The sequence below is a fragment of the Heliangelus exortis genome, chromosome 3 (assembly GCF_036169615.1).
Source record: "Heliangelus exortis chromosome 3, bHelExo1.hap1, whole genome shotgun sequence".
Taxonomy (NCBI): domain Eukaryota; kingdom Metazoa; phylum Chordata; class Aves; order Apodiformes; family Trochilidae; genus Heliangelus; species Heliangelus exortis.
This window is the reverse complement of record NC_092424.1, coordinates 50,613,088-50,638,113: the sequence shown is the minus strand read 5'-3', so window position 1 is coordinate 50,638,113 and position 25,026 is coordinate 50,613,088. Positions and strand designations below refer to the sequence as shown.

The 25,026-nt window shown below is 41.5% G+C and overlaps 1 protein-coding gene across 1 annotated transcript in view; it reads right to left on the bottom strand.

Annotated features, from left to right (window-relative positions):
• Window positions 1-270: 270 nt before the first annotated feature.
• Window positions 271-25,026, bottom strand: part of PPP1R14C (protein phosphatase 1 regulatory inhibitor subunit 14C) — a 54,061-nt gene continuing 29,305 nt past the window's right edge. The window contains exons 2-4 of the mRNA XM_071740556.1: window positions 9,810-9,893; window positions 8,380-8,412; window positions 271-1,598 (exon numbers count right to left, since the gene is read on the bottom strand). Coding sequence (XP_071596657.1) covers window positions 1,524-1,598; window positions 8,380-8,412; window positions 9,810-9,893 — 192 coding nt within the window. The 3' untranslated portion in view covers window positions 271-1,523. The remainder of the gene's footprint in view (window positions 1,599-8,379; window positions 8,413-9,809; window positions 9,894-25,026) is intronic.

The following is a 25,026-nucleotide window of genomic DNA, read 5'->3' as shown; positions in this document are numbered from 1 at the left end:
TAGTCTCACCTCTGCTGGAAATAAAAAGAGGAGGAATTTCCAGTCTTTTTTCTTTCTTTTAAAATTCCCCAGGGCACAGGGAAGGAAGGTCTCATCTGCTGAAGACTTTTGAAAGTGAGGCTGTCTACCAGGCTTCAGGTGCTTGGTTAAGTGGGCAAGGGTTTTTGTTGCACACTAAAAGCCATTTAGGGTCTATTCCCATGTACTTACCATCTCACAGGCTTCTCTTTCTGATGAGACGGTTCATTTACCAACCTACTTAGCAAAGTGTACATGTAACAAGTCACAAGTTGTTCCATTTATTTGAGTAAATATCTGGTAAATAAAATCATCAGTAAACATTACAAAATTAAATACATTAAAAAAGCTTGCCAGTATACATAAAATTCACAAACATGTACTTCTTTTGAAAAATAAAATATGTTCAGAGCACCCTTGATATAAAATGCCTGACTAGTGTCACCTACCAGCATGTGGTAGCTTACTGAGCATTTTAGTTAGGACATTTTCCAGGAGGAAGCAGGGAGCTCTCTTCTGTTCTTGGTTTTACAAATAAGAGAGCCCAAGTTACAAAGTCTCCCCACTTCTCAGGGCAGAGCTGTAAACAAAGACTATAATATTCTTTGCCTACCTTAATAGGAGAGGAGTCTGCTTTTGATTAAGACCACATCACTAAATGCAGACCAGCGCTTGTAATAAATTTTGGTAGCACTGCCTTTCCTCCAGTGTGAAGCAGCTTTTAAACAGTGATGGACATGTCTCTAGATATGACTGCAGGCCCTTTCCAGTATAGGTTACCACAGTTCCAAGACAGCATGAGGTGGAGAAGAAATGATCTGGCAAAGCATCAGTGTCAATCAAATAATTTTAAGTCTACAAATTAAGCCCTAAAAATTCCCCATTCTCGTATGCTGCAGTCTAAGCAAGGAGATATGATGAAATTCTTCACTGGGCTGCTTTAAAGGTATTTAGAAAAATGGCAGCACTTACTTTAGTAATCTAAGTCGGTACCCTCTGGTAGGAAATTTGCAATAACCACCATTTAGATAATTTACTGTAACTAACCTTTCCTTCCATCCATGTGAAACAGTATTCACCACCCACTTTATAATTTATGTACAGACAAGCACAAGAAACTTGACATCCATGAGTTAAATGTACAACCAACTTAAAAAAACATCATCCAACTAGTTGCAAGGAGAAGTCTCCTAGCTCTGTAAATTTACAAGATCTTCTGTTTCACCATGTAGGTTTGCTGCCCCTCATCACTAACTCTTGGATTCTTCACTTGCTTCAGTAATCCTCAAATGAGAGTTGAGCAGCATTCAAATTGTTGATATCCTTGATTAAAAAAATTGACACTTAAAAAAGAAGCTTTAAAACACACAAAAGAAATTCCTTGAGTCAAAACTGAATGAAATCAAAAACTTGTGGAGAAAGACAATTGTTTGAATAAAGGTTTCGTATTCAAAGTCCCATTTCCCTTGCCATGTCTTTTACAGAGTGCTACTATTTTGAGCTATTTATATACTCTTCTTTTGAGGGGGACTGAGTTTCCTCATTCCTCTTATCCGAGTTAGCAGCTCTTTGATAAATTCCTAGGAAAAAAGATTAGAAAATATGAGCAATTTTTATGATCCCATAATACCATCATTTTGAGTTAAAAAATACTATAAATAAAATCAAAGCAATCTATACATTTTTATTTAAGCTTCTACTGCTAAGCTGGAATTTTTCTGCCCTGATCTCCAGGAACTTTATATTCATTACACAGTGGAGGTATGAACAACTACCTTTTCCTCTGCCTGAGTGTTTAAGCTGAGTTGCTGGCCATCTAAGGGCTTTACTACATAGGGCCTTCTACCAGCTGTTGAATCAAGCAAAATCTGTGGCTGGATACAATGCAAACAGCCAAAGGAGACTTTCCCAGTTTAAGCCTGCACCAAAGTAAGCAGTCCTGCCAATAAAGGTGTTTCTCTCACCACTCCCCATGCCTGCATTAGCATTTTGGTTGGCTGCATACCTAGCTGGAACAGAAAGCTTATCTGGCTAAAAACTCCACTGTTTTTCCTCTTGCCCTGCTACTTTCTGAGTTGGCTCAGCTCTCCAGCCAGGCTCATCACTCAGCCCCACACCAACACTCTTGTCAGTCTGGGGCAAGGCAGGAACAGGTAGCCAGGGGTAGCACCACTGGCTTGTGCTGAGTGAAACTACTGTTGGAGTTCAGAGAATGACATTATTCTGAAAAAGATATATATATTCATGGACAACGTCTTTACTGGCAGTGATCTTTCCCAGTTTCAGCAGATTTTTCTCTTTTTAAATACTGTGGGAATAAAGGCTTACAGATATTAGCTTGAAGATTTCAATATTAACACTACCATGAAATTGCTTAGCACTGACAAAATCAGCCAAGCTGTAAGGGTAACCTCCTAACCCAATCCAAGGTAACAGAGGATGTTCTTAAGGAATGAGAAAGACAGTATATTCACTGAAGTAGTACATGTAATAACTGAAAATATTTTACCCCTCAGGAACTATTTTTCTTGAAATAAAGGTCCGCAGTACCAACCAGTAATACCCAACAAGTGCATTGTGTATGTGGCAGACATTTTACATAATGCTGTAGTGTTGTTGTGCACACCTTATGGGTCTGCAAACCACAGCATTGGTTCAGTACTTTCCTGATTTAAGTATCATTTTGCATCTGATACTTGCTTGGAGCCAGCAGTCACTAACACAGCTGTCCTCTAATGCCTGTGTCTTCCCTGTTTTGCAGCTCTCCAGCAAGGAAAGGAAGCATTCTAGAAAGGATTCACATTTTCCCTCTTGGAGGCAAGAAAGGAGACTTAACATGGTTTTGTAAGTCTTCACTTTTTAACTAACCAGTTCAGCTTTATGACATAGTGAAATACCCATTTGTTTTCTTCAAACATCACTCAAAATTTTCAGTTTTATTCCTTTTGGACATCTGAGCTGATGCTAAGTAGAAGACTTAACATCTGCATCAATCTCAATTTCATACACAAAAAACATTTCACACGAAGCATTTTCTTGAAATCTCCTCTAGAAGATAGACTAAGGTTTAGCACTGTGCATTTGAAAGCTGATCATGTACCAATCTATGCTAAAAGTAGTTCTGTAACACAGGTTGGATTATCTACTTATATAATACATATTACATTCACAGACTTGGAAAATGTTTAACAATAAGACTAAAGAACTTCAGAACTGAGTTATTCACTGGAGGGCTACAGCCAGAAATACACAGGTCACACCTGCTTTTAATAGAAGAGAAAAATCTCACAGCAGCACTTTGGCCTGGATAAATGGGGAAAGAATAAAAAAAGCAAAATGTACACAAACTCAGTTTAAATTCTTTAACAAAATTTTCTGCAAGGAGGAACCTTTTAATATACTTTTCATAGGATTAGTGAGAATCCTGATAATTTATAATACAAAATCATTGTTTCTAGAAGATGTCTTTTTAATTAAAGGCAAATTCAAATGAGAGACAGACTAAATCTATAGTTCGTTTGAACTCATCTATACTCAGCCTTAGGCATGTCTTCTCATTTCTCTAATGCTTTCCCTTGAATCAAAGTCATTCCTTTCAGCAAAAACATTTGTCTAATACAGAACAAAAAAATAAAGATGACAAACAAAGGTGAAATGATAATAAAAGGAAAAGAAATAACCTTGCTGCTTGGAGGTGTGATTCATTGTTTTAATGAGCTCATCTGACAATGAATTCCAGTCTCCCAGTACATTCTGGAGACTTGACTCTGTCTCTCCAGATTTCTCTTCCACAAGCAGTACACATGTAATAGGACTAGTTCCGAAACAAAAATGTAGATTTTCCAGTCTTCATGCTTCACTGGAGCATGAAATGAATCCTAAACCAGTTTTCCTTCACAGCTTTACTTCCCCACGTACAAGTCATAAAAGATTTCCTTGACTGTTTGTCTAAGGCTATTTCCTAGACAGTGTCTGATCAGTTCGATGTAAAAAGTAAACTCCTCCTGGAGAGCAAACCCCACAGACACTTTGGGAAGAAACTAAACAGTAGCTCAAAAATGGAGTGGGAAGGGAAATAAAGGAAGAAAAGAGGAAACCCTGCTGCTGAACACCTTCCATTCCTCACAGACTCAAACCTGAAGTTAATCATACAAGAAGAGAACTGATGAGGTGGATGCTTCGGGAGAACAAAGGCAGAAACTTCCTTCTGGGAGCAAGAACTGGTGCAGCATTTCTGTAGCCTCACTGAGCAGTTCCATCAGCACAGACTTTCCAGTGACACCACAGAACCACCAGTGCCCAGAGGAGGACAATACCAACAGTTTAGCCTCTTGGGCAGCCCTGTACAAGGTATTGGCTACTTACCACAAATGTTACCTGTGGTCAACACATGCATTCCACTTATTTTCCAATTAGACAGTATGCAAACAAGCACAGCCTAATTCTTTTCAAATCACCATTTGCTCATCCATTTTTTGTAATATCTATATGGGTGTTTGTAAGTTGTATGAATGAGTGCTTGCAGAAATGGAAACGTGTAAGTTTAATTCCCTCTGATGCTGTAGTACAATATAGGGCAGATCACAGCAGGCATGTACACAGTTTTAGTTGACTGAATGCAGAGTGATCAAATGGATAAACAAGAAATCATGTTTTTTCTAGAAATTCTTCTGCGTGCATTGCTTTGAAATTTACATGTTTCTTAACTTTTTTTTCTCTACAAAGTGTCTGAATTGATTCTGAATAATATGGACACATAATACAGTTACTGTAGCTTATTAATTTACCACCCATCAGCTGAGCTGCAATAAATGACTGAGCTCATAGGCTCTCACAGATGTAATGCAGTACAACGCACTGAGGGCTTTAGAATACATCTTTCTTTACTAATGCTTTGAATGAGTATCCTCTGTATTGCTGCCTTGGAATTACATTAGAAAAACAAAACTAACATTAACTTGAAATAATTCATAACGTAAGAGGACCAAAACCCCATGACCCTTTAAAAGTTTAGAGGGTCCATTTCAGAAAGGTTGAGCTTTCTATTAATGTTTGCATGCTAAATACATACTCTATCCAAAAACACGCCCAAAATATTTCTTTAACTGAACCATGCTAAAAAGCTGTATCACAAGCCTGAGAATTTGCTTCAAGTAGGAATTAAACTTGGGGAAACATATTTAAGCCAATGTATCAAGAGTCTCCTTGTCATTTTTCCAGTCCCACCACCAGGAGCTCTAATTCACATCACCAAAATATTTCAGATTTTTTCCAAAGCCCAGTCAAAATGGGTGGTCTTGCTGCTACCAATAGCAGAGATACAATAACATGGATTTTATCTCCTTCAAAGGATACATCTTGACAAAATCTTATTGATTAGACTCCACATTCCCTGTGACCTACATTAAGATTCTCCATTGCACAGACAGAATTGAGATCACAACTTGACAAAGGTCTGGATGGGATTTTCCACAGGTGATGCGTGGCACTGAATGAAGCACCAGTGGCTCGGACACGTGGGTGATGCAGGAGGATGCTGCTGCTCCCTGCTCCTTTGCAGCCACAGAAATTGAGATTCAAGAATTGGTTATGGCACTGATTTTGCAGACAGAATACTCTTTAGGTTGGTACAGCCCTAAAAATTAATTGCTGTGCTCTCACATCAAGCTTCCTCTTATGTCAAGACTGCATGATATGTAAAGCTTTTGAACTAGGTATGATACTAAATAAAAAAGCAGAGAAAGTGTAAACTGAAGAATACTTCCAGAACTGTTTAATTTGGCATGGTGGGAAGGCCATTATCAGGTGTCAAAGCACTATCCACATTTGAGTCCCCACAGCCTATGCCTTCAGTCAGGCAGCTGCTCAACTGTTCTTCCACAAGTGCAACTTAGCTCCATGGAGCAAGGAGATGGCAGCTCAAGTAAATAGATATAACGTAGAAATAAAATGTGCATGGTGCAGTGATTAACACCAATAAAAACATACTCTTTACAGTTTGCCAGTTACCAAATTTATTTCTTAAGACACTGTTTTAATTATTATGTTTTTTAAAACAGCCAAGTTGGCAAATTGTGCCCAGAAATTATATTTAGTTTCTGGCATGTGTTACAAAACTAACTTTTAATGACTGACACATCAGTCACATTGCATATGAATCTTGATTAGCAAATCAACCCTTTAATTTAAGGTTCATTAATGTAAACTTAAATAGCACCCAGAAATCATACTGACAGTGTATACAATTTCCTGATTAACCTTTAGTTGCTCTGTTTAGGTGAACTAGATGACTCTTTACAAGGTTCCCACATTAAGAAAATGGAAAAATCTCCAAAACCAGCCATAACTGCTACCTTAGAAAAGCTTTAAAATGTTAGAGTGCATTCAGCAGTCTAGCTATTTTTCCCTTAGAAGAAAGGTTTCATAGCAGTTCCTTGTAAGTTCCTGTCAGTTACTATACTTGGCCAATTTATTAAAGAGGCTGAGAATTCCTTCAAATTCATGCCTTTCAAATGACCTGGGTAACTCTGGTTCTTCTGAAGAAGAGTCAATCCAGAATACATAGAAAATATCCAATAGTCTTTTCTTAATATTTAGTTCAAGTGGCAGACAGTAAGCAAAACTGATTTAAGTATACATTTGGGTCGCTTTTGTTGCCTTTTTTTTTTTTTTTTTTTAAACAGATGGAATAAGAGCTTCGACTTATTAAGCTTTCTGCCTGAACTATTTTTTCTTATGTTCTGAACAGTGGAGAAATCATATTACATAATTTTTTCCTTAGTTAGAGATTACTGGCTTTTTCAAACTGCAAAACTCTTGATGCTAAAATCCCTGGTGCCCTTGACTGACTGTGTTTGATTGGTCAAGAGAAATTCTATCAACTCACACCCATCCTCCACAAATCTTTAGAAATCCTTTCACAAACCAATTACCTCAATATTACTGAACAGGCTAAAAATATTAAAGGACTGCAGATTTTCTAGACAAGATATGAGTCCTTATATAGCAAATTTAAGCCAACCTAAAGACTCTACTTAGTCCATACGTGGCAGGTTAAAAAATTGCTATTTTTATGTGGCCTAAGTTATCAGTCATGCAGTATTACTATGCTTATGCTTACAGATGCTACAGATGAAGAATAAAAGCTGCTGTTGAGAACAGTCCTGGGAAATTACTCCCATTTTGGCAACTATTCTCACAGAAGAGTGGATTAAGTATTCCTCAACTTGGCCATCTCAAAAGATTGTCAAGGGAGATGGATGTTCTCCCAGGTAAAGAAGTTTCCTCCATTCCATCAGCAGAGGACTGAAGAGACAAGTCACAAGATCAGTATTAAAATCTCACCTGGACCCATGTGCCCTGAGGGCAGTAAAACTCACATGCCTAAGATGGAGCTTCCTGCAAACTGCCATGCTAACTTAATTTACTTGCACTGCACAAATATTTTCTGCAGTTCTATGGCAAAGGTTTCTAGTGAAAAACTCGCTAACATCTGTCATGTTCCCATGTCACACCTCTAAAATTTGTCATTGCATTACATGTCAGGCTCTGGAGCTAAGAAAAACAATTCATATTATATGCTCAACAAAGGAGGAAGAAAGGTAATTATTTGTTTTCCTGCCTTGCCCATCTGCCTTTAGATAACACAGAGGTTACTCTTGGCAAACTGTTCTTCCCAGCCACTCGTGACCCTCACTTTCTCTCAACAGCTTATGACAAGAACTGTATCTGGCTCCACGGGCCCTATCAGTCTTCACACCGATCTTACAAAGAACAACTAAGGTTCATCATCATGATTATGGACATGCAAGTAGAAAATTGAGAAGCTAAACTGAATTAAAACTGGCTACTTCAGGTTATCTGACAATTGTATTCAAACCCATGCACAAAATAAAAACAATTACCTGAGCTGCAGATCTACATAGCAGTTCCCCAGATAGTTTCTCTGACAGATAAAATTAAATGACTTCACACTGAAGAGCACACAGTCTCTCTCTCTCAAGTGCAAATCATGTGCATGTATTTTATGTAAATATAGTAGGGTTTTAAGCATCTGATGAGAATTGTGTTCAGCACTTTTGTAACATGACAGCCTTAAACATCAGTAAAGTCAAGGAGGACATTACAGAAGACAATATTGATACTTCAGCTGTAAAGATCAGCACTTCTCCCACAGGGCCCAATCCTACTCCTGCTGTAGTCAAGTGACAGGTAGAAACATTTCCAGGATATAAAGTCCCAAGCCCACTAGAACTCCATTAATATTCCTATAGTTTATCATAAGTATATAAAAAAGTTACTTTAGATTGAACATAGTTATACTTTCCACACTTGAATAGTATTTAAGAAAAGTCTTTTTACCTCTGTTGGTTTGTAGCAATCTACAAGAGTTTCCTAGAAACAAAATATGAAAGTGTCAGTTCCATATAGAATGTAACAGCGAACATAAACAAGTCTATAGTATGAAACCTGGCAAGGGAGAGGGGAAAGAAAAGCAGCAAGAACCAGGAATCACTAAATGAAGACGGTACTGAAAACCAAGCATTACAGCAAGTTGCTTTTCCTCTCTAGGTGGATCAGAATGATTTACAACAACAAGGAGAGAAACAATGGCTTCTTCCTCCAGGCTGGAAGTTTCAAAATTCCTCTCTCCCAAGGAAAATGAGAGGAGGAAACACCAAGAGCATTTCTCTCATTTCACCCAGGTGAAAGGTGGCTCTCATTGAGGGCACCACAGCCTTTGTAATGCAAATACCCAGATCTGAGCTTGCTCAGCATTCCTAGCAGAGAGGCCTCAGCAGCTGGTTCAGGCCAAAGCAGCAAAGCTATTTATGAATGCTGAGCAGCCAGCCTGGGATCCTGCCCCATGTCTGAGTGGCTGGGAAGTGGGCACAGAGAAGGGGGTGCCCATAGGCACTGCTAATGGGCTGTGGGGCATCTAAGCATCAAGACAGTCCTCTCCCTGAAGAGAGCTGAGGGCAAGCCACAGGGCCAGGCTACCTTCCTTTAGAACATCTGAAAAGGTTACAAATACCCCCATATTTGGTTTATATCTTGACTTAGATTTATCTATCTCTACTAAGACAAGTATGTTTCTTTTTTTCTTCCTCTCATTCTTCCATTCGTTAACTTTTATCTCTTTTAATAGAGAATCGGAGAGATCATTTGAATTTTATTATTCCAGCAGACAGCTTCTGAATTTCCCTCCTGTTGCTGAACATCCTGTCCTTTCCTCATTCTTTTAGACAGTTTACTCCAAGATATTCACAGTGTTCCAATTTCTAGCTAGCACTCACGGAGAAACCATCTCCAGTATCCTAAGAACAGAGGAGGCTTTCTAGTCTGTATATGCATACATATATATGTCTGCTGCTGTGAATCACAGAAGCTATCTGGTCATTCTAACTGACCCTCAGACACATAATTTTTCCATGTGACTGTTGTTTATTCTTTATTTTTAATGCTTTCTGTTCTTTTTTTTCTTTCTGTGTAAAAATCAGAATGTGTAATCTATCCCGGCATATCTCCCTATGCTACTGGATTCTTTAAACTTTTATTTACTTCTGTTCCCACCTATCTTCTGGAAATGTTCTATCCTAAATGATTCTTATTACCTTTGTTCAGTCTAGTAGATTATGCTAAACTCAGAGCTGGTGATGTCAGTTTGGGACAACACTAGGAACCTCTCAGTTCTAATTCTATGATTACAGTGGATTTAAACACATACAAGATAGGGATCCAGATGTATTAAATCAGCCACATTCTGATTTAGAATTAGATAATACTATTACCTGTAATTTGAGAGCTCTCTCCTCTTCATTAGCTGCATCAAGAAGGTCATCAATGTCAATTTCTACATCTGGCATCTCTTCTTCCTGAAAAGCAAAAATCCATAGAAATACCCTTTAACTAACCTCAAAAGCAGCCAAGTGACAGCATGCATAACCCCATCTGCCTGGAGTCAGACAAGAAAGAAATCAGTAAGGGACTGTGGGCTGATTCCTTGCTCCCGAGCTAGCCAGAAGAAGGCCAAGACCCAGCAAAACAGGAGACAGCTCTTAAGGAACACTTCCCTCACAGTCAGGACTTGTGTTACTAACCCATGCCCAGCAGCACAATTCATGATATTCTCACAGTACAGGATAAAAAAAAATAAGAGGTAAGGGAAGATGTAGGTAAAAGCTGTAGCCACAAAATTACTTTGAAAACATTCTTGATTGGATTGCTTATTTTGTTACACTGTGGAATACCTCCCTTGCTTAAAGTTGGCTTACAATGATGACATAAATGCCCCACATCAGAAGAACTTCAAGTTCCACTGTCTGCACTGGAGCATGAAGTCTAAGGCATAGTTTAGAGAATTTTTTGAAACCTCATCCACGCACGCATTTTTCTCTTTGCATCATCAGCACATCAGACACTTTGTTCCCAGAATCAGAGTCCACACATTCTGAAAGACCCACAACTTCTGGAATGCTGATGACAGCTCATCATCTACAAGTATCACCATTTATTGCATTTACAATTATAAAAGTTATTCTGCTTGTCATTATTTGCATCTTCTCATCATAAAAGACACTTAAAAATGGTAAAGCAGCACCTCACTGCACATACAAAGCTCTCTAGTCTCAGTCAACCTCCCCTCACACCAAGTCTCACCCAGCCAGTGCCCCCTCAGTGCCACAGACACATGGCTCCTCTGTTGCCCCTGCTCTGCCCAGTCCAATGCATGGGCACTGGGAGTCTGTCCTCTCCCACAAGTACAAGATGCATATCTGCTCACTGACACTGCATCACTTGGGCACCTCCTGAATGAAAGAAGAGATCTGAAAGCATCTGAAGGGGAGGGTAAATTTGAGAATCGGGATGAAGCAACAAACCCACTTTCTCCAGCAGCAGCTGACTTCTCATACCCCACCCATACTTAAAGATCCTTTAAAAAAGCATTCTAAAAAAATGTGGCAGTCCCAGCAATTGACAGAAATTTCAACAATTGTGAAATAATTTAATAGCTCCAATAGCGACTGCCACAGGTAACACCAAAACTACTCTTCTACTGAATAAAAGATGAGTTCAAACATTATCAAGTTAACAGATTAGCTTGAGTTAATCTAACAAAAGTTAATTACCAAAGTGCTAAACTACTCCTATTGTAAGCTCCAGCTAAAATGGCAACTGTTCAAAATGTATTTGAGCGTAAGGAGAAAGGGTAGAAGGATGATCAAGCTCCCCATTCCCCACCTCTGAAGAAAAGAGTGCAGGAACATGATAGTGCAGCCCTGCAGGCTGTTAGACCTGATGAATAAAAATACACAAAGCACATCCTTTGCCCAATTAGCAGGTTCACTCAGTGTGCTTTTTAGTCAGAAGGAAGTGTGGGCATTTGCTGAGATGAATCACAAAATATTAGTTACTGTAACACAATCTGGCAATAAGGGAGTGCTGTTTGACATCTTTGTTGGTGACACGGATGGTGGGATCAAGTGCACCCTCAGCAGGTTTGCTGACAACACCAAGCTGTGTGGTGTGGTTGACATGCTGGAGGGCAGGAATGACATCCAGAGGAACCTGGACAGGCTGGAAAGGTGGGTCCATGCAAACAAAGCCAAGTGCAAGGTCCTGAACCTGGGTCAGGGCACAAATAGAGGCTGGGCAGAGAATGGCTTGAGAACAGCCCTGAGAAAAAGGACGTGGAGGTGGTGATTGATGAAAAGCTCAACATAAGCTGGTGATGTGTGCTTGCAGCCCAGAAAGCCAACCATATCCTGGGATTATCAAAAGCAGCACAGCCAGCAGATCAAGGGAAGTGATTCTCACCCCTCTACTCTGCTCTTGTAAGACTCTATTTGGAGTACTGTATCCAGTTCTGGAAGAACTGCCGGAGCAAGCCCAGACGAGAGCCACAGAGAGGATCAGAGAGCTTGAGCACCTTTCCTATGAGGACAGACTGAGAGAGTTGGGGTTGTTCAGCCTGAATAAAAGGCTCCAAGGGAGACGTTATGGCAGCCTTCTAGTACCTGAAAAGGTCCTATGGGAAATCTGGGGAGGGGCTTTTCACAAGGGCATGGAGTGACAAGACAAGGGATAATGGTTTTAAACTGGAAGAGGGTAAATTTAGATATTAGAGAACAAACTCTTTAGTGGGAGGGTTGTGAGACACTGGCACAGGTTGCCCAGGGAAGTTGTAGATGCCCCCTCCCTGAAAGTGTTCAAGGCCAGGTTGGATGGGGCTTTAAGCAACCTGGTCTGGTGGGAGGGGTCCCTGCCCATGCTGAGGGGTTGGAACCAGATGATCTTTAGGGTCACTCCCAACCCAAACCATTCTATCATTATAAGATTCTAATGCTATGGACTCATTAGCAAACAAAAGGAGAGAAAGGAGAGAAGTATTCCACAGACTACGCAGATATTAAGTAAAAGCCATCAGAATTAGAAAGGATAAAGATTAAGCCAAAACAGAAGTGCACTCGGTAGCTCACCAACTCTACACTAATTCACACATCACAATAAGAACCAGAAATTCCCTAAATAGACAGTAAACCTCCCATACATTTTATCTAAGCAGCTCATTATAAATACTGTTAAGACAGAGTGCCTGGAGTTATCATTGGTGCTGTACACTTACAAAAATATGCATCATGGGCCTGTGGAAAGGCCAATTGTGCACCTCAAAAGTGCTGTTCAGTGTAATAAATACTAGTCGAAAATTTTACTTTATTGTTTTGTTGAAGGGATCCTTCCCTAGAATGTTTAATTGGGTGTAGTTTGTAATCATAGGATCGGGGTTTGTGTTCGGGTTGTTTGTGGGAAAACATGTTGGGGCATGTCGAAGACCACGAGGCAAGTCTGCAGAGATAGAACAAAGAAGCTCTTCCCTTAGCAACAGGACAGAACCTGCGGACCAGGGACCAATACAAAGAGAGAGAGCGCGAAACAGCCTCCAATCAGAAACTAATAAAGGACTAAGAGGGAGGGGGTTACCGAAAGTATAAAAGGACTGGTTTACCTTATCCAAGGCGCGAACCGTTGGCAGAGGTATGCTGCCTCGGTCGCCCAGCGCGCTGCTTTGCATATATATCTCTCTCATTTACAATAAAAGTTTTGTTATCGTTAAAATGAGTCAAACGTTTTTAACAAATTGGTGCCGTGACTCGGATCCTGGAACTCTATGCTGTGGAGCTTTTTCTACTGGGTAGGCGCCCCATCCGCACTTTTGCGGGTGGACCTGGAGTCTAGCTCCGTGCCATAGACGGCAGGGATCTTAACCGAGGAGAGAGAGATATATAAGTAAAGGAATAATTTAGAATTCCCCCGTACTTTTTGTTTTGTTCTGTTTTGTTTGTGCACGAAGATCCGGATAACAGATTAACAGGAGACAAGTGAGTATTAAGCGATTTCCCCCGGGGATGGTGTAGTGTACCTCTGGCCGCGAGGTTTTCGTGGCTGGGGATGGTTTTCCTCTGGCCGCGGGATTATCGCGGCTAGGGAGGGTTTCCTCTGATCTTGTGCACGAGATCAGGGAGGGTGTGCCTCTGGCCGCGAGGTTTTCGTGGCTGGGGATGGTTTTCCTCTGGCCGCGAGGTTTTCGTGGCTGGGGATGGTTTTCCTCTGGCCGCGGGATTAACGCGGCTAGGGAGGGTTTCCTCTGATCTCGTCCACGAGATCAGGGAGGGTGTACCTCTGGCTGCGAGGTTTTCGTGGCTGGGGATGGTTTTCCTCTGGCCGCGGGATTTTCGTGGCTGGGGATGGTTTTCCTCTGGCCGCGGGATTATCGCGGCTAGGGAGGGTTTCCTCTGATCTCGTCCACGAGATCAGGGAGGGTGTGCCTCTGGCTGCGAGGTTTTCTCGGCTAGGGAGGGTTTCCTCTGATCTCGTCCACGAGATCAGGGAGGGTATGCCTCTGGCCGCGGGATTTTCGCGGCTGGAGATGAAGCTTCTTTGATCCTGGTCTTTCCACGCGGTCAGGGACGCTTGTTTTTCGGTGTCTGCTTGTTAGTTGTTTGTTTTTCGGTGTCTGCTTGTTAGTTGTTTGTTTTTCGGTGTCTGCTTGTTATGTTTTTCGGTGTCTGCTTGTTAGTTGTTTGTTTTGTTTTGTTTTTCTCCAACCACGAGGTTTTTTTTTGTTTGTTTTTTTTTTTTTCCTTGCGGCCAAACGGGGGGGTGGTCACCTTCCGGTTGCTGGGTTCCTCCTCCGGCCAAAAGGGGGAGGGGTCACATTCCGGTTGTCGGGTTCCTCTTCTGGCCAACGGGGGGTTACCCTCCGGTTGCGGGGTTTTAACTTCTATCCGGGAAGAGCTGGTTCCCCCGGGTGTAGGGGAGCCGGTGCCCACGGTGCTCCTGATTGAGATTCGAGTGAGTGAGACGTCCTGAAGGGCGGAGCGAGTGCGGACCTTCTTGTAGTGCGGTTCCCACGTCCCGCGAGGGGCTGGGCCACGAACGGAGGGAAGCGTTCGGGCTGTGTGAAAGAAAGCACCTGGAAGATGGGCCAAGGGTGGAATAAACTCATGTTGGAGGATCCTCCCAGTATTCAGAGGGGGTATGAATGTCTCCCTGATATTCCCCCTGATAGCCCATTGGGAATCATGTTGAGACATGAGGAAGTTTCCCTTAGGGCAGGCTTTACTAAAAACTCACTTTGTGGCGAAATCCTGGAGTGATATTAGGAAAAAGTTGGGAGAAATTGAGGATTGGCACGATAAGGGTCTGGATGAGCTTCTGAGAGAAGCTCAAAAGGGAGAACCCTTTGCGGTACCCTTAATCAAAAAATGTGGAAATTAGATTAAACAACCAGATTTCCACAGGCACTTTCTTACTGGTGCCTGAAGCTGAATATAACCTGTTGGGGAGGGATTTGATGATTATGTTGGGAATTGGTTTAGAAATAAAAGGACAACAGTTGAATATCAAATTACTGGTCCTAACTTCAGCAGATGAAAAGAAGAATGGGTTGCTGAAGTGGACTTCTGATGATGATAAGTATTTACATAACATTAAAGAGGATTTGATTAATGCCCCAGTCCTCAGTTTACCTGATATTAGGAAATTTTTTTATTTGTTTGTCAATATACACGATGGAACAGCATATGGAGTACTTACACAGATGTGGGCAGATTCTCGGAAACCTGTGGGCTATTTTTCTAAGCTACTTGATCCTGTGAGCCGCGGGTGGCCCAATTGTTTACAGGCTGTAGTAGCTACAGCCTTGTTAGTGGAGGAAGCTGCAAAAGTTACTCTGGGAGGAGAATTATATACTCCACATAACTAGAGAAATATTTTGCAGCAGGAACTCCCCTAAATTGCGATTGGAAGTTACCAACTTGCAGAATCCTGCTCAATTCCTGTATAGGGAACTTGAGTCAACCCTCTCACATGATTGTTTAAAGACAGCTCCTTAACCCCTGCCCGGGAGGGCCCTTTTCTTGTTCTTTTTACCACAGATACTGCGATTCGAACTGCTGAACGAGGGTGGACTCACACCAGTAGAATAAAAGGTTCTATCACTGCCAATTCGTGGACGGCAGCTCCCGGGGAAGGATTAAAATTAAAGCTAACTTGTAACACCGCCATATAAATACTCTGTAACTCTCCTGGTTGTGGTTCTTTTGCATGCACTCTGAGGGATCTGATCGTTTGTCGCATGCTCCCTAGTTGCACCTAGTTGTGTCTGGGATGGAACCTAACTAGTGACATTCCAGGTCTTCCCCCGCGGCACTGCACGAGGCCTCCTGTCTCCCGAAGAATACCATCTGCTGCCGAGAAGATAACAACAACCCCGGCGTTCTTTCCAAAGAATCGGCCGATGGGAAGGCAGAGAGGTACTACAAGTGGAGACATGAGGAGGTTTCCAGTATTTTTGGGGTTATGACCTTGGTTGCCTGGTTGGTGCCTATCCTGGACACTATTATTTTGCTCTTTGGGAATGTGCAGCGTTTGGACCTCAGCTTGTATCTATGAACCACAACCACCTTGTCCGGTATGCTATGCTGGCTCCACTGGGGTCTGATGCAGTTTTCTTCCTTTGAGGTCCTGACAACAAAACAATAAAAATTAAAAGGGGGGAATTGTAATAAATACTAGTCGAAAATTTTACTTTATTGTTTTGTTGAAGGGATCCTTCCCTAGAATGTTTAATTGGGTGTAGTTTGTAATCATAGGATCGGGGTTTGTGTTCGGGTTGTTTGTGGGAAAACATGTTGGGGCATGTCGAAGACCACGAGGCAAGTCTGCAGAGATAGAACAAAGAAGCTCTTCCCTTAGCAACAGGACAGAACCTGCGGACCAGGGACCAATACAAAGAGAGAGAGCGCGAAACAGCCTCCAATCAGAAACTAATAAAGGACTAAGAGGGAGGGGGTTACCGAAAGTATAAAAGGACTGGTTTACCTTATCCAAGGCGCGAACCGTTGGCAGAGGTATGCTGCCTCGGTCGCCCAGCGCGCTGCTTTGCATATATATCTCTCTCATTTACAATAAAAGTTTTGTTATCGTTAAAATGAGTCAAACGTTTTTAACATTCAGCACATTAAATATTTTGTCAGATACACATTTTGAACTTTTGTTTATTGGAGGAGCATGCTGGTTCACTGAAACCATGCTGAAAGGCAACAGTGAGGAGGAATTCTCTAAAAGGTACATAATGCTCTTTTGTTAGCACAACTCATTGAAGCTGAGCCCTCCTGAAATGTTAGTTTTACTCTGATTGGTACCAGTCATGTGTGAAAAGTCCTTGCTTTTATCCCTGTTCTCTCTGACCTTATTCAAATCAGCTTCCTCCTACATCTTCAAAGCTCACACTGTCATCAGGGAAGAGGGCAACTGCACCAGTGATTCAGTAAGAGGTAAGACAGCCCCTCTTATGTTAAGGAAAGCCATAACAAAAAGTAAATTAGGAATATTTCAGAAACAAAGCACTACAGTGCTTTTTCACTTGTGTCTGACATGCTGGCATGCAATTATGTTACAGTTTCTGTAAAAGATCATGTGTATCTTCACAGCAGAGTTGAACTCCAGTACACAACACAAATGGAGGGGAAAGCCCATAATGGTAACTCTTGCTCTTTTTTGGGACTGAATTTTCCCCCATCTTAACAACTATGCCCGCATGATCTCAAGAGCTTTATGTTAGGCATGGAAAACATGTGCTTAGGTCAGAAGCCTGAGTGCCCCACAGCAGCTGAAATGAGAGGAGGAAGGAAGGCACACGTCTTCTGTCAGCCTGATTTTATTGGCCAAGTGTGTCTGACCCTACTACAATTAAGCAGCTAGACTGGGACCTGGCATGGGAAGACAGTCCCATGGTTATTTAGACTGCATGAATTCTTCGCAGGCAAAAGACCCTGGGGCACAGATATGAATTAAGTAGTAAACAACTGGAGTTGTTTACGACATTATCACCTCTCCAAATGCTTGCTATTTAGCCTCTGGCAGAGGTGATCACAGCCCCAGCAGTGATTGGAACAGAAACAGGTAAATAACCCTGAATGAGACCAGGGAAACAGTCTGACAGCCTCTGAAACAACCTTCTCCCACAGCAGCTTAAGCCAATGAGATGGATTTTGCAAGGTCAGCTGAAGAACACTTGCAAACTCTGGTCTGCTGACCCTGAGGACAGCACCTCCAGCACAGAAAGAGAAGGCCTAATATAGTTTCAAGTACTTACTCATTAAACATTTATCTGAGGCTTTAAAATTTAAAGAGTAACAGTTGCCCTGTGGCTAACTCCCCACCAAAAACCCAACTCTCAAACTAACCTCCTGCCTCTCATCCTCCCTGCCCATTCACTGTGCATCATCTCATTTGCAGTGCTAGGAAATAATTATAGAACTGCTCAATATCAATGAGTCCAGCCTTATCCTAACCCTATTACACTATTTCTCATGGGCTGCTACTAAAACATGTTCCCAAGCACCACATCCAGAAGATTTTTCAACACAGTCAGGGATGGAGACTCAACCACAGCCTGTTCCAGTGCTTAACAACCCTTTCTGTAAAGAAGTGTCTCCTTATACCCAACCTAAATCTCCCCTGATACAACCTGAATCCATTTTCCCTTGTCCTGTCATCTGTCACCAGTGAGAAGAGACCAACCCCACTCTCACTACAACCTCCTTTCAGGTATTTGTGAAGACTGACGAGGTCTCCCCTCAGCCTCCATTTTCCCAGGCTATACAGCCCCAAACCCTCAGTCACCTCTCCATGTCCCGGAAGATGGCCAGTGTAAGTGATCAAAATCAAACTAGAAAATAGGACCAGTGCTTCTAGAAGTAGCCATTTAATAAAATAAAATATTTACTTATTTATTTTAAAATACACACTTGCTGAAAATCTAATAGAGTTAGCTCTAAGCAAGTTTATCTGCAGATATGGATGGTCTGCAGATATGGATAGCACTGCCCAGTGTAAGACATTGATTTAGGTTTCCAGATGATAAATGAAAGTGCCATAAATTACCAGGACTAGAAGTCATTGGTTGCACATGTAACCTAGTGGGATTATGAATGGATTGCACTTATTACAGTTAAAAGAATACTACAAGATAGTCATTTGTATGAAACACAAAGGAAAAACCTATGTGTTTCTTGACTTATGGGTCAGGGAAAAAACCAATAAATAATAATAATAATTTAAAAATCAGAATAAAAATAATACTTTAATCCATCCAAATAATCAAATCAAAATAAGCTCTTTTCATCTTAAAGCTAATCGTAGTTAAGTGGAGAATCAAAATACAACATCTAAAATAAAGCTGTTTGCAACATAAAAAACCCTGCTAGTTTCTACAGATTGACATGCAGAACAGAAGATTAGGAAAGGATGTTAAAGACAGCAAGAAGAGACTCAAAAGTGCCAGAAACTTGAAGTAGGAACAGGAATCCTCTGTGGTACAACCCAATTGCTAAATAGTCTTATGTTTTCTCCAATACTAAAATATTAGCAGCAGTAATGCTGTATCAGCCATGATGATTTAATATTAGACACCAAAAAAAAAATAAAATCTCATCTCTGATGGTCCAGGTGAAGTGGCTCATACAGCAGTGAGTATTAGTTTGCACAGTTGGTCATCAGTGAACACATTCAGGATGCTGCTCCCAGTGTGATACAATCCTTATGTCACAGAATTACCTTGGTTGGTAAAGACCTTCAAGATCATCCAATCCAAGTCATTACATCCTATTTTCTCCCCCACTTATCTCATTAGCAACCATCCAGTTGAATGAACTCTCAAAGACAACTGACTGCAAGGTTTCACACCCCTGAGCACATGCCATCCAGTCTTGGCTACAATTAAGAGTTCAAAAAGCCTGATGAATAATCATTTACCTCTGGTTTTGTGGCTATTTACAGAAACCTTCCCCTGTGCTGAGCCTGTCTTCAAACCTGACCTCACGTGGACCCAGTCAAATACTCAGAAAGGGAAGGACACTAAACGTACACCTGTTAACAGAATGGCTTACAGAAGTTGCCCAATGTCTCGCAGGAACACCAAGTGCATCTGTATCTACATAACATGGTGCACATGGCTGGATAAAAGTCAAACACAGTTGCAATTTATCTATACAGTCCAGATGCGATCTGCCATCACCACTGGAGCTAACAGGGGACCCATAGCCTTGCACACACACCACTAGAGGGAGGTAACACTTTACGAACACAGCAAGGGCCCCTGAAGTTGCTGGTAGAGCATGGAAAAAGTTTTCCATGACCTAGATTCAGCCCTCGGGTCATGAGAACAGCAGCCTAACTTTTGTCCTCAAGTACCCATTTTCCCCTCTGCTCCTATTGTTAAAACTTTAGTCCTCAGCTTTTATTCTCAGGGCTTACCTCCCGCAAAATCCGACCTCTGCTGCTCTTGGTTTTTTTGGGGATATTGATTCCACCTCCTTCCTGACAGAGCTTTCTCCTCAGCTGAGGGCCAGAGGAAGGGTCTCTGCAAGCAGAGGAATGAGCAGCTCTCAGCTCTCAGGCACCGACCAGGGATCCCTGCCAAAAACAACTGCAAGAGCCCAACCCCGCCTCCTTCCCTGTACTGGAAGCTTGATCACCCAAGACATTCTTTGAGCTAATTGCCAAACGTTAACAAGTTTGGGCACATGACAAGCACAAGTGAAAGAGGAGTTTAAACCGAGAACGCTTTCATAAACTGGTCACAGGCATCCCCAACACAAAGCAAGTCTGCGCCCTCTTAAATTTCCAAGATAAGGATACTGGAGTTTCAATTAAGCTGTTGAAAGTCCTCATGCAACGTGGAAAAAACACTTTTCCTCTCCTGATTTTAGTCTCAGCATCAGAAATGAATAAACTCTTATATAAAAATCTTTCCTAGATATCCAGCTGAGGCAGGCACCTACTGCAAATCTCTACAGCTCAGCTTACTTCAATTCAGACATGTTTAACATTATAAAAGTGTGTTTTCTGGTTATAAAGTCCAGGGTAACATGAAGACCTACGCTTATGGGCCTCTGAATAGAGGGGTAGATTACCTAGGAATCATCAGCCTTGGCAGTAAAGAGGATGTAACAACGTTGAAGGGAAAGCTTAAGCAGCTAGATGAGAAATATGGCCAGAAAGACACGCAATGCTAATGTCTACACAGGCAGATACAGCTGAAACTTAGCTTGCTCTGCCAGTCTCCTGAGACTGCACAGTAGTATTGCACCTTTAAGCCCAAGAGAATAAACCCTTTTGGCAGAGCATTTACATTGAAGTACCATAGTTTATTAACACAGCAATCAGGTTTCTAGACAAAAGCTTACCCACATCCACCTGGCTTAGAGAAGAGCAAGCTAGCTAAACCCCATCTGCAGTTCAACCTTTGTTGATTAGTAGATAGGTGGACAAATAGTCTGAAGCTGACAACAAGAAGAACACATCTTAGTCCAAGGAAATCCAAAGAGAAGACCTGTGGTGGATGATATGACAGTGACTAGACCTCTTTACATTTTCCAGACTGGTACTTTCTGCACAGGACATCCCTTCATTATATCACTATGTCCATACACACCACTTGAAGCAGCCAATCAAGGAGTGACTTGTGCTGAAGCTTCCAAGAGCAGGAAGCAAAGAAGAAGACTGAAACTCCTTCTTTAACTTTGGATCAACAGCTCATTCATTCATCCTGGTGAAGAACTACATAGCTTTCCCAGTACTGTCAACTGCACATATTTGAAAAAAGTATATAGGGCTGTGAAACTACTGTCACAAGGCAACTAACCTGATGGTCTAACACACTCATCTAGATGGACAAACTCAGGTACGCTGTCTAATAGACAGCAATAGAGTCAAAGGAAAAAATGAGACTAAGGGTGAAAAAAAGTTTTACTCCCATTTCACAAAAGCCATTTGCAAGCATTTTAGTGAAATATGTGGTTTCTTTTTATAGGCTCAGTAAGATGTCCTAAAGTTAACCCTAGTTGAAAAAAATATGCTAGCACATGGTGCATCTGAAGCAAATGGTTTTCTTGGCTAAAACACAAAAACCAGAGGAGAAGGATCCTGTGAGAATTTTTGTGTTCTGAATATTCAGAAACACTTATTGCCACCCCCTTTCATAGTCTCTGGAGGAAAATTAGTCAAGACAGATACAAGAAGAGAAAAAAGATGAAGTATAAGAGTAGCTTGGCCTCCTTCATACCCACCACCACCTCTATTATCATTTCCCTTCAGGTAGCAGACCAATTTAAGCAATACATCCCTTATAGGCAATAGAGGGCCCCAAAGTTTGGATTTAATGAGACCCGGTAATGACAAGTTGAGATTTTTTAATTTTAAAGGGATGAAGTAAAAAAAAAGGGACCTGCTCCCTCTGTGAGTTACATTCCAGGAGTCAGGTACAGCTGTAGCTTCAGAATTCAAATGGAAATGCAAAATATTCTGTCAGGGTAATGTACAGCATATACACAAAAAATTAAAATTCTAGCTATGAACCTCATTAAAGCCATTAACAACAACTGGTATTTTCAATAAGCAGGGGAGGAGCACCCACTCAAGCCAAGTTCTTCCATCTCATTACCCAAGCTGCCTCTCTCTCTTGCCTCCATCACCATAAACCATTGTTGTTTGTTTCAGGCTGGCACTGCTACAGATTGGCCTCTCCTCTTGGCTCTCAAGCAACTGTAGAGCAGATGAAGTGGGCAGATGCTATTCCATTTACAAGCTCCATTCAGAGTCAGCCCCTCTATACCAGTAAATATGCAACCCAAATTTTTACTGTAAAATAGTGTGTAAGTATACCAAAAGAGAAACAGCACAGTCCTGGCACTTTAGTGATAGAAAAACAAACAACTCTTGTATCCTTATTTCAGTTGGGATGCCTCTATCAGCGTGGAGGAATCAGGGTTATGGACACAGGTAAGAACATCATGCCTCAGTGCAGCTCCTTTGAAATCACCCTTTAAGCTGTACCTTTAAGGACAAGTCTTTGTGAGAGAGGATAGGGCAAAGACCTCCACCTCCAGAGCAAAGATCCCCACCCAGCTTCACTAAATATCTTTACCCTTCCCCAGAACACAAGCCTGCCTGCATCGACACTTGACTCAGAGACATCTGCAAAGAGAGCAGCTGCCACTGCAGTTTTGCTTTGCCTTCAACGAGAAGGCTAGAGGGCAGAAAGATTGTGGCAACACACCATCATTTCCTCTGGACAAACTGCTTACAGCTCCAGGCTGCCCAAATGCTAAATTTAAGTCAGCTGCTTAGGTCCTACATCAGAACATGGTTAGCACGTATGACATTTTATTCCATATTAGGGGTGCTGGAAAAGTAAGCGCCAACTGTGTCAAGAGAAAGAAGGGAAAGGGAAGGTTATGTTAAAGCACAGGGAGACGGGTACAAGCACCACTAAACTATTGACTGAAGTGAAATTACTCAGAGAAAGGAAGGTAGGGCCAATTTCAGAGGACAACTCAATATAGAGAGGTCATGTGATTAAATGTTTTTCAAATTGGAGCAACAAAAAACTGGACCACTCTCCTGACCCTGCTTCTGCTGCACTGCAAATAGATGCTGCACATCACATCTAAACTGCCTTAATGCCAAATGGTTATGCCAACACAAGGCTTGGAATAGAACATGGTACCACTTTAGCATACAATAAAAAAGCAGGTAGTTGAAAAACCATTGACATAGTTACTTGAAGCTAGCACTTAATAATATTAGTGCCTTGTAATAGGCAAAGCATCAAAATTTCCATGAGCTGTTTCCATGTATATTCTGGCCTACCTCAAAAGTGATATTCAAGTGGAAATCAGGGGCTCTCTTTAATCAGTAAAGGCTAATCAGCCATTCAAATGCACTGTATCTTTCTGCACCAATGTGAGCACTACTGTCAGAGACAGTATTTCTGTATTTCTATATACCATATGAGAATGCCGTGGTCATCTCAGTCAAATGCTCCAAAACTCTCTCTGCAGAAGAAGAAACCTTATTCGACTCTTTCCACTGCTCTCTGTTCTGCTTGCTAGCAGGGCCACAAAGCTGCTATTGAAAGAATTACACGTTAGGGGAGCTAAACTGTGTTTTATTGCACTTCAAACTCTGCCAACTCAGTTCAGGCTGGGCTTGCCCAGCAGACACGTTGGCTACTGCTGGTCATGCACACACTTGTCGAGTGTTCTTGGCTGGAAGGAAGGCTTTTTGTGCTCTTTCAAAAGGACGTGTCTTTTTATTTAAACACCCTTAGAGCCAGCATGGGCTGGCTGCCAAATTTCCCTGCGTTCTCTCATCAGCAGCAGGGAGGTAACTTTGCACATATGGATGCAGCCTGCAACTTCATACACAGCACTGGAGGCTTGTGCAGGCACCTTGGCCAACAAAGATAAATAACAGATCCTTTTACTTTTCTTTATCCTACTTCTGTTTAAGAATTTTTCCCCTCTCAGCTTTTGGGTTTTTTTAATTACATCAGAGCTAAGGAAGTAATTTGGAAAGAATCAACAGGAGCAACGTTTCCTCTAATTAGCTGCTAAATGGGCTTTTGTAGAAGTAAAAAAAATGTATGCACACTCCACTTAAGTTGTTTTTTTTAGCAAATTAATTTCTTGGTATCCTGTGTTTTAGCAAGTTTTCAAAAAAGCCTGTTATGTAGGTAACTGAAAATACTTACCCTGGGCCCTGGACTTACTATTTTTAGTTTGGCATTTATCTGTTGCTTGAATGGGTGACTGAAACACTAGTCAGGGGTCACACATTTGAAGTGCTGTCTCTGGTCTGTCCAAACACAGTAGCTCTTGTATGAGCAGCTGTTTAGGAGCACTTGCTCAGCTCTCCTGCCACAAAGCATCCAACAGTAAGCAACCAAAATAGGTTCTGACTTGGAACATAACAGCTTCCAGGAATCCCACACTGGCCAGAAAATACAGCTTGGCAAGTCTTGTTTGGTTCAAGGTACCATCATTCATTTAACCACTTCCATTGGTTCACTTGGGAAATGGAAGTGAGAGCCAGATACAACCATATGGGTATTTGACAACATCAGAAAAACTGTGACAGCCCTTAAAAATCAGATGGTTTTAACTATGACACTGATGTATCTGCCCAGTACAATGGAAACATGGCCACTTCTCTAGAACAGGCAGAATACCTCTTTGTGCTTTCCTCTCCTGGCTGGGAAATCCTTGCCTTGTCTATAAGGAAAAATCACCATGGCACCAACGCAGACTCAGCTGCTACCTTAGATAAAGGCATCTTTCTCCAACATTTCTCTACAAACAAAATAGCACAAGCCAGTAAGAACTACTGTTTCTCTATCACTCAACAATTTAATAAATATTCCATCTGAAAAGTCTGTATCAGTAAGACAGATGAAATGAGTAACTGCTTGGAGACATGAAGTGAAAGTTGGAAGATCAGTATATATTTTCTGCCATTCATTAGTAAAGGTGTATTAATTCCTTTTAAAATGTGGGTTTTCAGTGAAAGCATTCAGCTTTCTTACATTGAAGCACTGGTCTGTAGACAGATATTTCTATCTTGAAGCATCACTCCTCTTTACCCTTGCAAAAGCACTGTGTC